At 35.5% G+C, this 17,860-nt stretch overlaps 1 protein-coding gene across 1 annotated transcript in view; it reads left to right on the top strand.

Annotated features, from left to right (window-relative positions):
- PTPRQ (protein tyrosine phosphatase, receptor type Q) overlaps nt 1–17,860 on the top strand; it is a 219,468-nt gene that overhangs the window by 125,064 nt on the left and 76,544 nt on the right. The window contains exon 27 of the mRNA XM_008058431.1: nt 13,488–13,609. Within this exon, the coding sequence (XP_008056622.1) occupies nt 13,488–13,609 (122 nt within the window). The remainder of the gene's footprint in view (nt 1–13,487; nt 13,610–17,860) is intronic.

Below are 17,860 nucleotides of genomic sequence, written 5' to 3'. Positions count from 1 at the left end.
CTTAGGTTGTGAAAACCACAGGATACCATACTCATGAGGAATTTTAACTACCCAAACATCTGTTAGGTTAAAAAAAAATTCAACAAAACATGCCTCATCAAAGAAGTTTCTAAGGAATGCAACTTTATGATCTAAAAAGAAGCAAAACCAAATAGAGGGCAAAGTACACTTTAAGATTATTTAAAATAAGAAAGTGTTAGTGCATTACTCTGTGTTCAATTATTTTTCTTAATTTATTTAAAACTGCACAATGCTCTTACAATGTGATACATGTTGCAGTAACAGAAATTATCCTTTCTATAAAAAAGCAATTATATAATGATAAGAAGTGATGTTTAGCCATAAATAAACAGGAAAATAAAATTCAAGATGTATAGAAGTTCATTTGGTGGCGGTGCATTTTTAGAATGGGCTCTATCTTGCTGCCACTAGATAAAATAAATATAATTTATTTTAGACATGATGGTTTTACTTCTGCAAAACCAGTTAGATGCTGTTGAAGTCTTCTAAATTAGTTACCTGAGACTCCCAAATGTGTAATTTAGGACGACATCTCTGTCCTGTACAATTGTACACTGAAGTTACTGCCCCACCACAGATCTTTTCCTGTGTCTTCTCTGTTTCCAGGTATCGCACCTCTGTTTATCTAGTTGTGCAAACTAGCAATCTGTGAACCAGTCTTAATCTTTTTTAGCCAGTACCATCTTCTACTAGTCAATACCTGAGCCCTGGCTCTTGTATTTGTTTATTTTTCTTTGGTGTCTCTAAATCCAGTCTCTTTTTTTAACTTTTAAATTTTTTTATTTTAATGATGTGGGGTACAATTCAGGGTGAGGTATACAAATATTTATTATGCAGGTACCCTTGTTGATGAGATGTGCCCTCTCCCCCCTGGTAGTTTCCTTCTACTGCCAATCCCACTCTTCCCTCCCCTGGCAGTTTCCCACTACCGCCAACCTCTTTCTTAAAATATTATGATAATTGTTCAAGGTCCACTTACAAGTGAGAACATATGGTGCTCTGTTCTTTGTTTCTGTGATAGATCACTGAGTATGATAGACTCTAAATCATCCAAGTTGCTGTGAAGTCCATATGTTTGTCCTTCTTTATGGCTGCATAATATTCCGTTGTGTATATGTACCACATTTTTTTAATACAGTACAGTTTTGATGGGCAGCACGGTTGATTCCATGTTTTTGCTATAGTGAATAGTGCAGCAATAAACATGTGTGTACAGGTGTCTTATTGGTAGAATTATTCGAGTTCCTCCGGGTATATTCCCAATAGGAGGATTGCTGGGTCATATGGAAGGTCAATTTCTAGTTCTTTCAGAAATTGCCACACTGTTTTCCAAAGAGGTTGCACTAGTTTGCATTCCCACCACCAGTGTAAAAGCGTACCTTTTTCTCTGCATCCTCACCAGCATCTCTTGTTATTTGTTTTATTAGTGATGGCCATTCTTACCGAGGTTAGGTGGTATCTCAGTGGGGTTTTGATTTGTATTTATCTAATGATTAGTGAGGCTGAGCACTTTTTTATGTATCTTCTTTTGAGATGTGTCTATTCCTTTCTTTTGCCACTTACGAATTTGGCTGGTTTTTGTTTTGTTTTGTTTTGTTTTTCCTGTCAGCACAATTTAGTTCTTTGTAGATCCTAGATGTTAGGACTCTGTCAGATATACAGTTGGCAAATATTTTTTTCCCATTCTGTGGACTGTAAAATTTATCTCCTAGAGTATAACATAATATATTAAAAGGGTCTTTCTATCCTCATTCGCCTGAACTCAGCATTTGAAAACACTTATTTGATCATGACATTCCTCTTCTGAAAATCTTTGATCATGTTCTGTTTATCTGCAAGTAAAATCCATACCTGTTGATAAGCTCTACAAGGGAATATATGATTTGGCTTATAGTCCTCATACATGCATTATGTAGTGGTGGGGATTGTATCTCAGTTGGCCACTTCCCCAGATAGTGAACATTGTGTCTGTAGGTAGTTTCTGAACTCTAATCTCCTTCCCTTCTCCCCACTTATTGGTGTCCCCAGTGTCTATTATTTCGATCTTTGTGACTGTTTAGTTCCCACATATAAATGAGAACATGCAGTGTTTGGTTTTCTGTTTCTGAGTCAATTTGCTTAGGATGATGATCTCCAGCTCATTCTATGTTGCTGCAAAAGACATGATTTCATTCTTTTTATGGTTGCATAGTATTTCATGGTGTATATATACCACATTTTCATTAGTTACTGATCCATTGATGGACATTTAGGTTGATTCCACATCTTTACTATTGTGAATTGTACTGCAATAACTGTGGCTATTCTTTCTTAGTGTCCTTTCTGTCCTCCTCTTCTGGTGACTAGTTACCTTTTCTTTATGTTTTATTTTAAGTATTTCTTTGAGAAGCCTTTCAGAAATCGATCTTTCTCCCCTTACTCCAAAATTTGTTTCTCAAGTATTGAGCATAGTGCATCACAGTTATTTTATTTTATTTTATTTTATTTTTTTGAGTTGGAGTCTTACTCTGTCACCCAGACTGGAGTGCAGTGGCTGCCCCCAGTCACTGCAGCCTCGACCTGCTGGACTCCGGCGATCCTTTCGCCTTAGCCTTCCAAGTAGCCAGAACTACAGGCGTGCATTACCACGCCCGGCTGATTTTTGATTTATTGTAGAGATGAGGTCTCGCTGCCCAGGCGGGTCTCGAGCCCGCGGGCTCAGGCAATCCACTCACCTCAGCCTCCCAAAGGCACGGGATTGCAGGCTGAGCCACTGAGACTGGCTGCATCACAGTTATTAATCTCTCTTTCTCTCTTTTGTGGGACTCTGAGTTCCTAAAAACAAAAATGATTTCTGTGTTTTATATGTGTTTCTGTTCTCTGTGCCTACTTGTTATCTAAAATTAATTATCTAGAATTCATTATGACAAGCTGGTCTGTTTTATATTCTTGATCATTTTGTGATTTTTTTTTCCTTTTTATTAACATAAAATGTGAGTCATTGATACAGGAGAGAAACATGCACAGAATATATTTAGAAATATTTCAAACAGTGAGGGAAAATAATAAGTGCCTATTTCAGAATGAATTGAAGCATTAAAAATATCTAAATGATTAACTGAGATAATGAACTGGTAATAAATATGTATAATGAGGCAGAATTCATAATAGGTTGACGGTCCATGAAGAAAACAAAGAGAAAGAGTAATGTTTAAATGTGGGGTGTTAAAGTGTGATTACAAAGAAAAGATATTTGGGCAAAATTATAATTTAAAGGAAGTAATAGTGAGCATATAAAATGAAAGTATTTAAAATAAGGTATTCAACTATATATTTAATGTCAAAAGAACTTTTGCTAGGTTATTAAACAATTTTTTTTAGAATTTAAATAAAAATATTTTTGAAATCCCATTTACATAAGCAAGTAGAATGTGTTGTCTAGCAAAATCACTATCAAACAGGAAATTTTAAGAATTATCACTGTACTTTAAAAATTCATAAATATTTTAGAAAGTCTGGTTTTCATAAGAAAAAAAGGGAAAAATTGGGTCTCCACTTATAGCTCTGCTGTATTTTATCTGTTTAAAATTCAAATGAATTATTCTATGTTCTCATCTTAAACTTCAAATTTAATGTTAAATTTACGTAAATTGACTTTTACTCTTCTGAGAATCCTCTTTCTCTCAGTTCAGCAAGAACTGTGGCGTAGGTTCAATGCATTGTGAATTTGGGTCTCTAACCTCAGTTCGGATTCTATTCAACATTATGCCCTAGGTCAGCAAAGATTCATCTCCAATTCTTCTGCATTTACTAAAGAAGGAGGGAGAACTTTGATTTCACTGTGGTAAATTCCAAACTCTGAAAACATCTTAAGATTAGCATGTAGGGTGGCTTGGGAACTTCTTGGTCATACCCAATGACTGTATTGAGAGCCCTAGGCTTCAAAGTTAAGAATAATTAGAGCAATAGCTTATTTGAGTGTTTACTGTACGTTGGTGCTATTTTAAGTACTTGGCACATGATTCATTTGTGGATCTTGTCATTTTTAGCATAGAGCCTCCACTTTTAGATCTTGACTAGAACTTGAGCAAAGTATTGGGAGGCATGAGTACCAAGAATTGGAGTGTTTCGTTTGATTGCATAAAGAAGCGATTCCAGTGAAATAATAATTTAAAGAAAATAATAAGCATATAAAATTAAACTATTTAATATAGCATTCAATTATATATTCAATGTTTTAAAAGCTTTTGCCAGGTTATTAAGCACATTTTTCAGAAGTTAAAATTTCTTGAAATCTCGTTTGCACAAGCACATGGTATATCTTTTTCAGCAAAAGCCCTAAAACCCACATAAAGAATATTATAAGGATTATTACTGTGGTTTTACTATTTTTGACAAATGGAATTAAGAAAGACTTGAAGATAGTATATAAGCTTCTAGTACATAATCCAACCATGTCCAATCTCCAAAAAAATTGAGTGGGATTTTGAAATACATAACCTCAAACTATAATTTTGAGGTTTCTAATACCCTTGATTTCTATTTTTCTAAACTAAAAACCTAGATATTTATTTTATGCCTATATACAAATAAATGGGAGGACAAAATAGCAACATTTATCTTGGCTCTCCATTATGGAGAGAATCTTACCTGAATTATTCCAGGTTGTTCCAATGCAGAGCTTCCATAATAACATGAAACTGATGCTTTTAAGGTTATTAGAGAACATGATGAAGTGTTACTCTTCTAGAAACTTTGGGAATGGGAGGAAGTGATGGTAGGGAGAACCCTCTTCAGAGCTTATCCAGAACTAAAATAGAATGAAAGGTAGAAGGCTAGTCTGTGGAGTTTCTGTTGGCTTGATGCACATGTCTCCATGTTGGTTACCAGCTGCCAAGCTTCCCCTACAGTTTCTTCCTTAACTTTCACAGAAGCAAGAACTTAAACCCGTTTTCCACCCTTTTTACTAAGAGTTGTAATCACTGGACACCTAATCTGAAGAGCAGTGTCACTGCTTTTTCAAATGGCATTATGGTTGCCATTATAGAGCAGTGGTTCTTAAACTTGAACTATAGGCATTACACTAACCTGGAGGGCTTGTTTATTGCTAGGCCCCACACTCAGAATTTCTGCATCAGTAGTCTGAGATAGTGTCTCAGAAATTGCTTTTCTATGACATCCCCAGTAGTTGATACTGCCAGTGTGAAAACTGCATTTTAAGAACCATTGAGGTATAAAGTTGTTTTTTTGTTTTTTGGTTTTTTTTTTGAGTTGGAGTCTCACTCTGTCGCCCAGACTGGAGTGCAGTGGCCGCTCCCGGCCACCGAAGCCTTAACCTGCTGGGCTCCGGCAATCCTTCCTCCTCAGCTTTCCGAGTAGCCAGAATTACAGGCGCGCACTACCACACCCGGCTAATTTTTTGATTTATTGTAGAGATGAGGTCTCGCCTGCCCAGGCCAGTCTCGAACCCGCGGGCTCAGGCAATCCACTCACCTCAACCTCCCAACTTTAACCGAGCCCGGCTTAAAGTTGTTTTATAAACATGCCATTCCAGGAAATGATGTATTACCTGATTCAAAAGTACGAGTATTAATATTAGAATACTTTCATTCTTATCCAACATGGCTAGTATCAAAAGTGAGACATTTTTTGTACTTTGTATTTTTTTTCAACTTAAGTCATTCTTAAGTGAATCAGAAAATAACTCATTTAAGCATCAAATAAAATGATCATACAATGAAGTCTAATACTTGAACATCAATGAATCATTCTCAGTGTCATCAGATAATCTAATTGGAAAAATTCTTAGGCTTGTAGTAATTGTAATGCCGTTGTACTACATACACCCTTTGTAGTACCACCTTGCTGTTAGAAAATCTATAAAACAAAATTAAAGTCTTATAAAATAGTAGGAAATATTTCATACACCAATAGTGGTGTTCCATACTGGACAGTGATGTCACTGCACTCTAGGGAAACATCCAGCACTAGGGAAGGACAGCTAGTGGTCATAATGTTGTATCCAGTGGACAAGGTTACATCCTGAGATACTCTTGGTATTTGAAAACATAATGAATCTAATTGCTGAGCTTCTTCAGAGCTCTTGACTTTCAGAATTGTTTAAGACACACAAAAAATCCATCAGTCAATTACATTTCCTCTAGTTCTGAGAGACATCCAAAACTGATTGCTTATTCTTCTGAGTGAGCTGAATCAAAGTCAACTCACAGTCCTAGAAGTTGTTAATACTTGCGTAGCTGAGAAACAACAGTACCCTTCATTAGTGATGGTAGTTGCTAGAAATCTGGTGGTCCAATGTACCAAATTCTGAAACTTAAATACCTTGAATGGTATACCCTTTACATAAACTTTATCCTGAACTTGAATTCAAATGGATGTACAGACAATTTAAATCACAGGTGCACAGGCAATTTAAATCACATGTGTACAGGGCTTAAGGCTTTCTATCTTGTGAGTTCCTGTCAAGTTATTCATTTATGTTTATTTTTTTAGGAAAGTCATCATAGCATGTTGTACTGAAATCCATAGAGCATTTTCTGTTAAATTTTTCTTCTTAAGTTAGATTTACAGGGATATGCAGATGGCAAAGTTTGCTAATAAGTCTTTGAATGTGCTTATTCTAAAAGTGTAGTATTAGACACATCAAAACTTGTTGTTTCTTAATCAAAGTGGCATAGACTTGGGAGCATACAAACTCTTATATGGACTAGGCAAAATGATGGTCTATCCAGACTCACCTTTCAGCTAACACACTTAGCATCAAGACACAGATGGATGGGAAAGATGACCCTGACCCACATAAGACTCACATTCCTGTGCAAGGATAGAAGCATGATAATCAGGAAATGATGGTTGTTAGTTACAGAAAATGCATTATGGTGAAAACCAGGGGAAAAGTGCTTATGAGAGGAAGTGATTGGATTATGGGGAATGAGAGAATAAGGATAGATCATTCCTACTGAGTAAATTGCTGTGATTTATAAGAGAAAGGGTATAGTGATATCTTGGCCCATTACTGACTAGATTCATTTCACAAACAATCCTAAATCAGAATGTGACAGTTTATGGGGAGACAAAGTCTCCCATAGATGCTTATAAGTTATAAAGCTTTTAAGCGGGCATATTTTCGAATTCTCATACCTTTGTTGCTATCAGCTTCCTTTATTTTAGTAGTCGACATTCATAATTAAAATTGTGTAGCAACTTTTATGTGACCTACTATATACTGTGATAAAAAGAAAATGCTGGATGTATTTTTTTGTGCATTTTTGGGATTTTGATAAATTGTATAGGAAAATTAACTAAAAGAACTTAAAAATTGTATATGCTTATAAGTACATCATAATATTGGATGCTACTAAAATAGCTGATGCTGTTGCATAATAGACTTGAGCATTTTGGTGTTCTAAATCTTTCTTTTTAAACATCTATGAATTAATCAAATATTTATCTTTCATTGCTCTAGCTAGATAAAATATATTGTTATATATTATATACATAGAGTACAATTTATCACATAATATATTCATAAATATTCAGTTATACATGTTTACTTCAATTTTTGAGTTTGGATTTTAAAGTTCTAATCCTTCAAGAATACAAGTTGATAAAATATATTCCAAGAGAAATTTTTCACAAAAATTCTACACAGGAAACATGTAAAAAAAACCAAGCAATATTATCAACACATTTATTGAAAATGCCAACAGTTAGAGTGATTGTTTCTTTTTTTTAAAAAAGGGAGGAACAATGGTTTTGGGAAAAGTATAAGAAATGCATTAAAGCACAGCTCAGCAAGGAGCTAAGTACCTTGCTTTTTATCTTGTTGAACAGTGTAGGAACATAAAATATTTAGTAGTATGGATGATTAGTTGTGTCATGAATGATCTTTGAATGTCACTTTTCTCGCTGCTTTGTTTGGGGTAGTCAGCTCTCCCTGATGAGGGCTTTGATGACTAATATTAAAGGAATGATTGAAGGGTTGACATTTTACTGTGAAAGAGAAGTTGAAGCAAGGCATTATACTGCTTTCTGAGCTAATGTACAGACATACTCACAAGTCAAAGTTGTCCTTGGTAAATAGTTTTAGATCTGTCCTCATCTGAGACCCCAAAGAGCCATACCATGGAGCAGAATATAGAAATATTTCCAAACACAAACTACCATCAATATAGTCAAAGAAAAATCTCCCCAACTGTCTTAGTCACAAAAAATTCTCAGCAAGTTTTTCATGATATCTGGGCAACAATAATATACCACTTTGCATGCCTGCTAGAATGAGTTAGATTTCAAAGTGTAGTACCAACAGCACTGAGCTGGTATATTTTATAGGGGTACATGAAACACATAGATTCTGGAGAAGATCATTTCTCTTTTGATCTAACTAATTTTTGCCCATTCTTGTGGTATGAGTTATATACCAAAGATTACAATATATCATGGACCCTCCTTGTTCATGACAATAAATTATGGCACTTGTCTTTTTGTCCATGGTAGCCATTTTTACAAAGACCTTAGCACTGATCTTAAAGATCCTACATAATCTGGTCCCTTTTCCTCTCTGACTCTCATTCCAATTCACTTAGCTTCAGTCTCACTGAAATCCTTGTTATTCTTATAACACAATTAGGCATAATCCTGTCTCAGGGCCTTTGTACCAGCCTTTCTCCTCCCTGCTACTCCTCCTCCAAACTTTCCATGCTTCCTCACCTCCTTCAAATCTTTATATGAATGTTATCTGCTTAGTGAGGCCTATCTGACCACCATATTTAAAATAGTAACCACCCCAAACACCCCAATTCCCATTATCTTGCTTCATTTTTTGCCATGTTATATTTCCTGTCATGGTATATAATTTACTTGTGTATTGTGTATTAATTTACTTAATATATTTATATATTATTTGTATGCTGCCATTAAACAGAAATTTCATGGTCTTTATCTTTTTGGTTCTCTTCTTAAACACAGCACCTCCAATGTGCTTGGCATGTCATAGGTGTTCAATAAGCAATTGCTAAATGAAGAAGAGAAGTAAACACTAGAAGCTTTATGGATAGGTTCAAATGTACCTTGCTCACGTATGTGATCTTTTTTGTTTTCCTAGGCCTAAATGTATGCATAAATTTCTTCTAAAAGTCAGCTAAACATTTCTGTATAAAGTCAAAAGAACTCTAAGATATTTTCCTTTTTTTAATACCACTTGAAATGTGTGACCTGTCAGAAAATTATTCTTCTTCACAATGGTTCTTCCAGAGCTCAAAGTCAGATTTAAAAAAACATTAATCATCAAGGGACTTTAATAAATATTTGTAGCTTCTAGCCCATCCCCTTTTATAAAGTTTGAGGTATAAGATAGGTCAATGAAACTCACAAAATATTTTTTCAAAGCAGATTTGTCCATGAGGTGAGTATGCAATAATGATCAGCAGTAGTGTACCTGGTTTCCAAACCCACTTAATTCTCATTTGACATTGGGGATAAAGAGATTCAGAGCTGCAGTCTGTTTAGAAGAAGGTGGGCATAACGTTTTCATGGAATATCCAATCTGGAAAGACAAGAGAATTGGCAACCTTAAAGTAGAATGTGTTATTCTGTGAGTCACCCAATAATAATATATTATGCTGGTGGCAGGAGACCTCTCAAAGCTCATATATGTTGTGTATAATTACCTAATTGATTTAGGCTACAATTCGAGGCAGTTTTTCTGGTATAATAAAACTAGAAGGAATAAGACTGAAGATGTCAGTTATGCAGGGTGTGTGTATATGTCCCTGATCTCTTCTACTTTAGCTTTTGGAGAAACTATGTACCCACCTCAGGCATCATAATTAACACCTCTCAGCTCATCATATCTCTGAATTCTGGAGCATCCCTTCTTCTCCTTCTCCCCTGGATGCTTTCCTGGGAAATACGAACTGGATCTTTGAGCAAGGGTTATCTGTGTTCAGATTATCATACAATTTTCGGGAGAATAATAAGCACAAAGAATATGTGTGTTACTCCAAAGACCTTTACCCATAGAAACTTCCTTATGAATATTTCCTATATTTCTCTATAGTTATATTTGAATGCCATTATTAATATATGTTACTGTTATTATTAAATGATATTTTATAGACTGACTTGAGCACCTAATTTATCACACATTATTATATTCCCAAGGAATATATTCTAAATAGCAATCACTCGTTCATAGTTTGGAGATTGCCACTGCTATTAACCTCTTCTTAGTTCTTTTTGTGCTGCAATAACAAAATCTCAGAAATTGAGTAATTTGTAGAACAGAATTTATTTTCTCATAGTCCCAGAGGCTGGTAAGTCCAAGAAACCTGGTAATTCCAAGATGAAAGTGCAGACAGGTGTGGTTATGCGGTAAGGGTTGTGTTCTCAGGAGGAGAGGTCCTCATATTATGGAAGGCAGAAGGGCAAGATAGGTGAGTGCTTTGTGAAGCTACTTTTATAAAGGTTTTAATCCCACTCATGAGGAGAGAAGTCCTCATAACCTACCACCTCTTAGAGGTCCATTTCTTAACACCATACCATTGACCATTAAGTTTCAACACGTGATTTTTGGAAGAGACATATTCTAATCTGGTGAAATAAAACTTTGGCCCTCTTCAGAGGATGTGATTCACTTGAACCAGATCTATTACCCACATATACTAACCATATTTATAATGTCCCCAAAGTTGTAAAAAGTTATCTGAAATTAAAAAAAAAAAAACCTAAAATCTTTTCCATCTAAGTCATATCTTCTTCATTCTAGGTTCCCATTTTCAATTACCAAGTAAGAATCTCAGTCTTTTTCAGGTTCTCAAACTCAATGAACACAAATTCAAATGTATTGTTTTCCCCCAGAGTCTTACCCACCAACTCCAGAATATGTTCCTGAACTCTGTTGTTATGAACCATCAGCGTTCACCCAGTATTAATACATGAATTAGCTTTTAGTACTTCCTGTATCTTAATTTGCATCCACACCTCATTTTTCCCTGACTTCTTTCTGTTAAATTTTATGAGTGACTCCAGGTTTCATCTTCTCTTATCTACACCCACTGTCACTATTCTAATTTAAGGTCTCGTATCTTACCTGCCTTTTGGAAATAGCCTATCTAGACTCAATGTGGTTCACAGCATTTACTTTTTTCACAACACAATTACCTGAGTTGTCTTCCTAAATCATTGGAAAAATATTTCATTTCTCAAAAACCTCAGTAGCCTCCCATTTTTTCAAAGAATAAGCCCCAAATTATTTAATATAAAAACCAAGCCGGGCTTGGTGGCTCAGCCTGTAATCCCACGCCTTGGGAGGCTGAGGTGAATGGATTGCCTGAGCCTGTGGGTTCGAGGCCTGCCTGGGCAACTTGGCGAGACCTCATCTCTACAATAAACCAAAAATTAGCCGCGTGTGGTAGCGCGCGCCTGTAGTTCCAGCTACTTGGAAGGCTGAGGTGGAAGGATCGCTGGAGCCCAGCGGCTCCAGGCTCCGGGAGCGGCCACTGTACTCCGGTCTGGGCGACATAGTGAGACTCCAACTCAAAAAAAAAAAAACAAAACCAAGTACTCCTTACCTTAGTTCCCAAATTACTATTTGAGATTTGTTCCTTCTATATTCCTCTATGAACACTAGTCTTTCTCTTGTAACGTTTATCTAACCCTTCCCAGAGTAATATTTTTGACTTGCAAAATAATAAACTTGCCGGGCTCGGTGGCTCAGCCTGTAATCCCGCGCCTTTGGGAGGCTGATTGTTCGTGACCCGCCTGGGCAGGCGAGACCTCATCTCTACAATAAATCAAAAAATTAGCTGGGCGTGGTAGCGCGTGCCTGTAATGCCGGCTGAGGCGGACGGTTCGCCGGAGCACAGCAGGTAGAGGCTGCGGTGGCCGGGAGCGGCCACTGCACTCCAGACTGGGTGACAGAGTGAGACTCCAACTCAAAATAATAATAATAATAATAATAATAATAATAATAATAATAATAATAATAAGAAGAAGAAGAAGAAGAAGAAGAAGAAAATTTAATTTTACCAAAAAAAGCAATTTCACAGTGATACAATCTTTTCTGTGGAACCTGTTGTTTATGTCTTGGTGGATTTGTTATGATCCCCCTTAGTACAGAAATGGCCCTAACTCTGCTCTTCCATCTATTGAAATCCTTCTCATTTTTCAATGCCTGGTGCAATTCCCACCTTCTTTATGCAAGGTCACCTTGCCTCATTGCCCCATCTGTATACATACTTTGCCCTTTTATAGTAGATTATTTCTAGTTAGTCCTTGTTTTTATTCCACACGTTATTATATCCTATTAATTGACAACAATATATCAAACACTGAACTAGCCATTTTTACATATTGTTCTTCATAATTATTGTTAATGCACTATAAAATATTCATATGATGGAGAAATTGAAGTTCAGACTTTTTTTTTTTTGACCAAGGGCATACAACTTGTTGACCTCACTAGATTATAAATTATTTGAGGAAAGAAATGCTTTATCTTACTCTTTATATCTTCTCAGTATGTATTTGATAGTACTTGTTCAGTCATGTTTGCCCATTTTTTAATCCCATAGAAGTTAACCATATAGGTTAAAAATCAGAAATATTTTACATATCAGAGATATGCATTGTGAAATACATATCTCTCAATATTCAGTGTCACTAGAATTGACTTGGACCCTTAGGAGGACAGAGATGTGCACAACATAATGTCTATGTCACACTAACTGCCACTAAATCTGTCTCAGTATACTATTCCGAGTGGTTTTGCAAATTGAACACTTACACATACGAGTTTTCAACAGGAAATTTCTTAATATGTCTCTTGTTTTACACTCTGGAAAAAAAATCCCAGCAAATTAGGAAAGTAGAACAAATGAACTGATTTGTTAAAAATTACTGAATCCTGGAAATATTTGAAGATTATTTTCTAATAATAGATCAGAGAAATTGGATAATCTATTTCCTGTTATTACCCTTAGTGAAAATAGTAAAACCAGCCCAATTTACTGTTGTAAGATAATATATTTTCATCATAATTCCTTTACATCAGTTTTAATTTTTCACTATATTCCTCTGATTCTCTTTCTGTAGTCAAATATTTTATTGCTATAGTTCTCTTAAAATAGCATTGTTAGGTTAACAATTTTTAAATAAAAATATTTATTTATTTAAAAATATTTATTTTAGCAGTGGTAATACTTTCTTTTCAAAATATTATTTCAAGTTTTAAAATCATGTATTTGTGGTTTAATTTTATTGTTTTAATGTGAATGTCCTTCAAATATAGTAAATAGTTTTAAAGGATTAGATCTTTTTATTTGCTAATGCCTATAACATGCTGTGAAGTATAAATTAACGTAAAACTAATCATTATGCCTATCCATTTTTCATGGTCTTTTCTCCTATTGTACTGTAGCAAATACTAACTCTAATGTAGCAAGATAATTGATTTTCTGTTGTCGTAGCTCCAGATGGCCCTCCTGAAAATGTTCATGTGGTAGCGACATCACCTTTTAGCATCAACATCAACTGGAGTGAACCTGCTGTCATTACTGGACCAACGTATTATCTGATCGATGTTAAATCGGTAAGGCATGTCTTAACCTTCTTTAAAAGTCAGTGCAGAACATGGTTAAGAACACAGGTTTTAGGACTAGACTGTTTACATTTGACGATTGACTCTGTTAAACCTCAGGCAGCTTACTTCACCTATTTGTGTTTCTGTGTCTACATCAGTAAAATAAAGATTAATAATAGTATATGAACTACAGAGATTCTATGAGGATTAAATCAATTCATGTGCATGAAGAACTTAGAACATTGTCCGACACATAGTAAATGCTTAATAAAGTATTAGTAACCTGGTATTATATTTATTCTCAGAGGGTAGATTATTTACAAATACTTGTACATGCATATGTATACATATATATAAACAAGAGGTTAAATTGGTAGTAATACAAATATATGGTTTACAATACATTGGAAAGGGACTTATAATACTAAATGAGAAAAGACAAAGAATTAGTAAAAATATCTCCCAGATAAGATAACAACAGAGCTAAATCTTGAAAAATAACCGGAGTAGAACATGAATGGAAAATGGGAATAGAGGGATAATAGAGTAAACTTCATTCAAGAAAAATTTAGTAGTTCAGTCAGCCCAGTTGTGGCATTCAAAAAAAGATTGCTAAGAGATGAGGCTGGACCAGGATGCTGACTATATAACATGTCACAGTGTTTGAGTTTTATGTTAAGGACAGTGGGGTATTGATTTGTACTATGGATTTCTATTGTACAGAATTGGTATGATTGCACTGTAAAAGATAGTTAGAGAGTGGTGTGGGAGGTGCAAAATCAGGCAAGAAGGTAGAAAACTGTAAGAGGAAACGAGCAAGGAAAGATAAGAACAGAGGAAATGCAGCAAGTGGGCGGAATGAAAAGTGATTAAAATCTATAGGATTTGGTGAAAAATAAACTAACTCATAATGGTGAGTAGACGGGAAGAATCAAGGTTGAGTGTAAGTTATATGAAAATTCCAAAGAAGAATAAATCTGTAGAGGGAAAGAATGAGTTCAGACACATTGAGTTTGAAACGCCTGGGAGTCCTCAAGATGAAGATACCACACAAACATATAAAATATTGATCTGGAGATGAGAGAAATTCTGGACTGGCAGATTTGGGAAATGTTAATATTTAGAATGCAGTCAAAATGATAGAAGTCAGTGAGATTTACTATGGAATGTGCAAAGTAAAATGAGGGCCTAAGGATACCATGCTGGGGGAATACAAACATTTGAATAAAAGGCCATTGAAGAAACTGAATTGGAGTGGACATTATTTCAGACAGAAATCCAGGCATGAAAATCAAGCCCTTCACCTAAGATAGGATGCTCAGCAGCATAGGTAATGCAGAATTGTTCGCTAAAATAAGAACTGGAAACATTTCCTTGGGTTTTGCTGGGCTTGAGAACCATTCTCTTCTAGTGGCATGTAATGCATTTAATTAGGCAGTTTTGGTGAACTCTTCTCTTGATTTCTCTTTGCCTCTATTTGTCTTTTGTCTAACTTTTATATTTTACTATGTCTTTATTATAGTTCTTAAATGGAGATACTCCTATCTCAAAAGACCGGCCATCATTAAAAGAAAATTTAAGGAATTATTGATGCATTTGTACTCCCATTCAGTCTTTAGTTTCAGTTCCTTTCGTAGACCATATTTGTGAAGATTTTCATGCATAATTAGCCAAAAATAATTAACGTGAATGATGAATGCCCTGGGAAAATGCATTAAAAGCAAATTATAAAGTAATAAAGCTGCACTCTATCAAATGAAAGGCTCTTTATTAATGAAAATGGTTCTCCCTTGGAATTTGTGCTTAAAGAAAGAAAAAATAAAACATTTTAAAAAGTGATTTGATTTTGGTAATCTCATTATCCTAGCCTTCTTGCTGAGTTTAAAAATGAGTAAGGGAAGAGAAGAGAGGGATGGGAAGATAACTAATATTTTAATTGCTTATTTTATACAATTCCTTGTTTACCTGTTTATATGCAGTATCTTATTATGTCTTATCTAACAACATTTTATATACGTAAACATTACTGCCTTTGTTTTTCATAAAAGAAAACCAAGGCACAGAAAAGATAAATAACTTCTTGCAGAGCCAAGACGTGGCCAAAACTAGCCAACAGACAATATTGTGACAGGAGAAAAAGTCATCAAATAGCAAATGTAATTTGCCAATATACATATAACCTCACCAAAACTCCTTTGGATCGATGACAGCAAGAACAGATTCAAACAGAATCTAGTACTTCACAGTTTTCCTAAGATTTTTGGAACTAATAGAAGCCCTTTCTTCCTTCCTTCCTTCCTTCCTTCCTTCCTTCCTTCCTTCCTTCCTTCCTTCCTTCCTTCCTTCCTTCCTTCCTTCCTTCTTTCCTTCCTTCCAACACACACTTTAAAATATACACCCAATGTGCCAAGAATGTGGTAGGTGCTGGATATGAGGAAATGAACAAATTTGATAGAGCTTATCTGTGGCTCATTTCATATTTATGTGATTATCAGCATTCAAGAATCATTGACTCCTAGGCCAAGGAGGAACTCATATCATTGCACTTAGGACTCATGGTGTGCTCTGTCCTCTGCAAGATGCTAGCCACAAGACATAAAACACTTTCCTTCAAAAAATTAAACACAGCTGGGCTCGGTGGCTCAGCCTGTAATCCCGCGCCTTGGGAGGCTGAGGTGAGTGGATTGCCTGAGCCCGCGGGTTCGAGACCCACCTGGGCAACTTGGAGAGACCTCATCTCTACAATAAATCAAAAATCAGCCGGGTGTGGTAGCGCGTGCCTGTAATTCCAGCTACTCGGAAGGCTGAGGTGGAAGGATCGCGGGAGCCCAGGGGGTCAAGGCTGCAGTGGCCGAGAGCGGCCACTGCACTCCAGTCTGGGCGACAGAGTGAGACTCCAACTCAAAAAAAAAAAAATTAAACAAAATTGACAATCTTAGATAAAGATATACGGGCACAAAAATTATCCTGAATGATTCTACAGGAAATTAATTCATTTCGTGAGCATTTTCATTGTTCCCTTAATTTTTTCACTTAACAAATAGTTATTCAGTAGCTTCTGTTCACCAAGACAAGGATTAAAAACACCCTAAAGTTCTCGTTTTAAGTAACTCACCCTCTAGTGGGAGACACTGGAATATAAACAGCTATTTATAGAGTGTGAGGTATGACTATTTTGGAGAATATAAGTTAACAAAGTAATAAAAGCTCCTGTTATGGGAGACATAGAATATAGAAGAGAATTACAAAGCAGGTTAAATTCGTTCTGAAACTTGAAGAATGAATGGGGTACACAGGTTGGCAAATGGTAAATATAGGGTAGGAAAGAAGAGAAAATAGGAAATGGGGCGGGAAAAGGAGAATCAGTCTAGTTACTCATATGGGATATAAAGTCATGTTTCAAAAATGATGAAAGACATCAAACATAATATGAGCAAAAACACTTGGAGTTGATTGAAGGAAAATGAGGAGTCAAAAACTCTTGGGTAAGTTTCAGTCCTGGGTAAGTAGACAAGTCATGGTTAACAGCAACAAAACTGGAGTAGGTTTAGTAAAGAAAGACAATGAACTTTTGTACTTGCCAAGTTTGAGGATCCAGAACTTTTTTTAGATTTTGTTAAATATTTTTTAAAGATACAATAGATCACACAAATTTCATGTCATATTTTGGCTACTTGATATCTATCTGTTGTTTTAATGTAGGGCATTGGAAGAGTATAATTTAGTTTAATGTATAAGATCAAGCCCAGTGACCTTGTGGCAGTGTAGAGTTCTGGACTCTTGAAAGACCTGGACTCAAATTCAATCTCAGTTATTAAGTAGCTATAGAATCTTAAGGAATTCACCTCAACTTATAACATCAGAATTCAAATAACTATTGTACTTAGATAAGTGACACAAACCAGTAGTCAAAATGAAGCCAACTGGGTAGGGCTCTGGTGAAAGGGTGGTTCATGCCTCATATGGTTAACAGTTGCACATCTCTAGATAATATTTGTTCAATATGAAAACAAACCTAATCTTAAGGAAAATTCCACAAGTCGTATTTTATGTGATATTTAAATATTGAAAGCTAATTCAATACATGAACACTTTCCATCAATGCCACCTATTCCTAATCAATAGGATTCCTATGGTGATTTGTTTTTCTGCCATTTTAGAGACATTTCCCTCCACTGCTCTTTTTTTAAGGTGGGAATGATCTATTTGTTTGCAATGCTGGCATTATTTATCAGCCTTTTTCTGTGTTTCTTTTAGCAA

Source organism: Carlito syrichta, unplaced genomic scaffold (genome assembly GCF_000164805.1).
Source record: "Carlito syrichta isolate Samal-C Ts95f unplaced genomic scaffold, Tarsius_syrichta-2.0.1 Scaffold303338, whole genome shotgun sequence".
Classification (NCBI taxonomy): Eukaryota; Metazoa; Chordata; class Mammalia; order Primates; family Tarsiidae; genus Carlito; species Carlito syrichta.
Note: the sequence above shows the minus strand (reverse complement) of the source record. Positions and strands in the feature narration are given on the sequence as shown.